Source organism: Triplophysa rosa, linkage group LG16 (assembly GCF_024868665.1).
Source record: "Triplophysa rosa linkage group LG16, Trosa_1v2, whole genome shotgun sequence".
In the NCBI taxonomy this organism is placed as follows: domain Eukaryota; kingdom Metazoa; phylum Chordata; class Actinopteri; order Cypriniformes; family Nemacheilidae; genus Triplophysa; species Triplophysa rosa.
The window spans coordinates 18041799-18042863 of NC_079905.1; the positions used below are offsets into that span (position 1 = coordinate 18041799).

The 1065-nt window shown below is 63.2% G+C and overlaps 1 protein-coding gene across 1 annotated transcript in view; it reads left to right on the forward strand.

Moving 5' to 3' along the window:
- The first annotated feature begins 353 nt into the window (after window positions 1-353).
- The window catches only part of c1galt1a (core 1 synthase, glycoprotein-N-acetylgalactosamine 3-beta-galactosyltransferase 1a), an 18126-nt gene continuing 17414 nt past the window's right edge, over window positions 354-1065 (forward strand). Inside the window, 1 exon segment of the mRNA XM_057354812.1 lies at window positions 354-534. Coding sequence (XP_057210795.1) covers window positions 354-534 — 181 coding nt within the window.

Sequence of the window (1065 nt, forward strand, 5' to 3'; positions counted from 1 at the left end):
GGTTCGCGGCAATGGTCAGGTTCGTGGCCAACCGGGACGATCCTGGGGGTGGGGTTCCACGTGCGACTTCCACCTCACGGTCAATCACGCCAGAGGGCCTCGACCTGCCTGCCGCTACCCGGGGGGACTCAGTACCCTCCGGCTTGAGCTCCACGGTCCCCGTTCACTCTGGTAGTGCCGGAAGCGGGCGGGGAAGGGGGGATCCGGGGATGACGTTGGCTGACTCCTCCGCTGCGGAATTCCCTCCGGTCCCCACGGATTCGTCAAGGTCGGCTATGGATCAGGTGGTGCGGAGAAGGAGGGAGAGGCGCAGCGGAGGAGCGTCCACGCCGGTGCAGTCGGCATCCAGTCCGATGCGGCCGGTGCCCAGTCCGGTGTGGCCGGACTCCAGTCCGGTGATCGAGCTGGCGTCCAGTCCGGTGATGGAGCTGGCGTCCGGTGATCGAGCCGGCGTCCAGTCCGGTGATCGAGCCGGCATCCAGTCTGGTGTCCGGTCCGGCGTCCAGTACGGTGTCCTGTCCGGCGTCCCAGCCGGTGATCCAGCCGGCGTCCCAGCCGGTGATCCAGCTGGCGTCCAGCCCGGTGCAGCCGGCATCAAGCCCGGTCCAGCTGGCCTTCCAGCCGGGTCCCAGCCTTGTCCCGCCGACGCTCAAGTTGGCGGTCCCCCCCAGGACTTCCCCTAAGTCCCCCAGGACTCCGCGCCCTCGAGCGCAGCCGGGGACTAAGACTATTCCCCCTTCTCCCTACCCCCATGGCCTGCCCCCTAGGAGCCCTTGTTTGGCCCCACCCCCCCTCCCATGTTTGTTATTTTTATTGTCCCACCCAAGCCCTGTTGTTATTTTGTCATGTCTGCCGTTGATTTTGTTTTCTCTGTTTTGCCTTGTCCTGTCTGTCACCCAGTCGGTCTTGTCCCGTCCGTCTACCCCTTGGTGAGCACCTGGAGGTGCTCATTAAAGGGGGGGCTTCTGTCATGGCTCTGCTTCATTTAGTCATGTTTTTCTTGGTCCTGTAGCAGAGCCATGGCAAAGCCTTAGGTTATGTGTGGAGAGAAACATATTATTGTCC